General features: G+C 70.5%; 1 protein-coding gene across 1 annotated transcript; it reads right to left on the bottom strand.

The window, feature by feature from the left end:
• Positions 1–6: 6 nt before the first annotated feature.
• Positions 7–966, bottom strand: LOC130588679 (serine/threonine-protein phosphatase 6 catalytic subunit-like; the record flags this gene model as incomplete). Its single annotated transcript, XM_057389572.1, has 4 exons — positions 840–966; positions 629–724; positions 484–549; positions 7–148 (listed from the first exon to the last, which is right to left on the bottom strand). Coding segments are annotated over exons 1-4 (379 nt in total), but the record flags the coding sequence as incomplete, so codon positions are not given.
• Positions 967–1,018: the final 52 nt, after the last annotated feature.

Genomic DNA, 1,018 nt, shown 5'->3' with positions numbered 1-1,018 from the left:
ACTCACCGTAGAAGCCGTACACCTGCGTGATCTGCCGGCTCTCGTGGTTGCCCCGCAGCAGCGTGATACGGTCAGGCCACTTGGCTTTCAGTGCAAGGAGGTACGTGAAGGTCTCCAGGCTGTAATAGCCTCGGTCTACAAAGTCCCCCTGAGGTCAGAGACAGCGGTGCATGGAGCAGCAGTCACGGGAGAGCACAGAGTGCCACATCTGCTCAGTGCCACAGAGGAACCCGGCGCTGAGGGCAGCGGGATCTGCTCGGGAGCTTTGGGCACTGCCCTGCCGTAACCCCGGCACACCCAGGAGGGCAGAGGCTGTGCTGTGCCTCCCCSCGGGGCTCCCGGAGCCTCTCAGCCACCAGAACCGGTGACCAAGAGCCGGTGAGCGGCCCCAGCGCCGGGCGGGGCTGCCCGGGAGCCCCGCGGGATTTCCGCTCTAAAGCCCTGTCAGAGGCRGCGGGGCCGGGCCGCAACCGGCGCACGTACCATGAAGATGTAGTTGGTGTCGGGGACCTGCCCGCCGGTCCGGAACAGCTCGCACAGATCGTAGAACTGCGGGGAGAGAGGCGTGAGGGGCAGAGACAGCAAACCCGGCCCGGGGTGCACCGAGCGCGGCCCGGCCCGGCCCTACCTGCCCGTGAATGTCCCCGCAGACGGTGACGGGCGTGGAGACGGGCTGGACGTTGGACTCCTCCAGCAGCAGGTCACAGACATAGTCACAGAGGCGCTGCGGGAGGGAGCGAGCCGGGGTCGGGGTCAGCGCCGGGACCACCGGAACCGCCCGGCCCCGGCCCGCCCGGCCCCGGCCCCGGCCTGTCCCGGCCCCGCCGCGGCGGCCGCACCTTGAGGTCGTTCTCGGGCAGGTACTTGCAGAGCCGCGCGATCTCCACGTACTTGTCCAGGTCCAGCGGCGCCATCTTGGCACGGGCTCGGCCGGAAGCGGGGCCCCCCGCCACTTCCGGGCGGCGGAGCGCGCGAGCGGCGCGGGCGGAAGCAGCGGGCACTTCCGGCGGCACTTCCG

This window comes from Malurus melanocephalus, unplaced genomic scaffold (assembly GCF_030028575.1).
Source record: "Malurus melanocephalus ecotype Western Australia unplaced genomic scaffold, MMel_1.1 scaffold_9557, whole genome shotgun sequence".
Taxonomy (NCBI): Eukaryota; Metazoa; Chordata; class Aves; order Passeriformes; family Maluridae; genus Malurus; species Malurus melanocephalus.
Note: the sequence above shows the minus strand (reverse complement) of the source record. Positions and strands in the feature narration are given on the sequence as shown.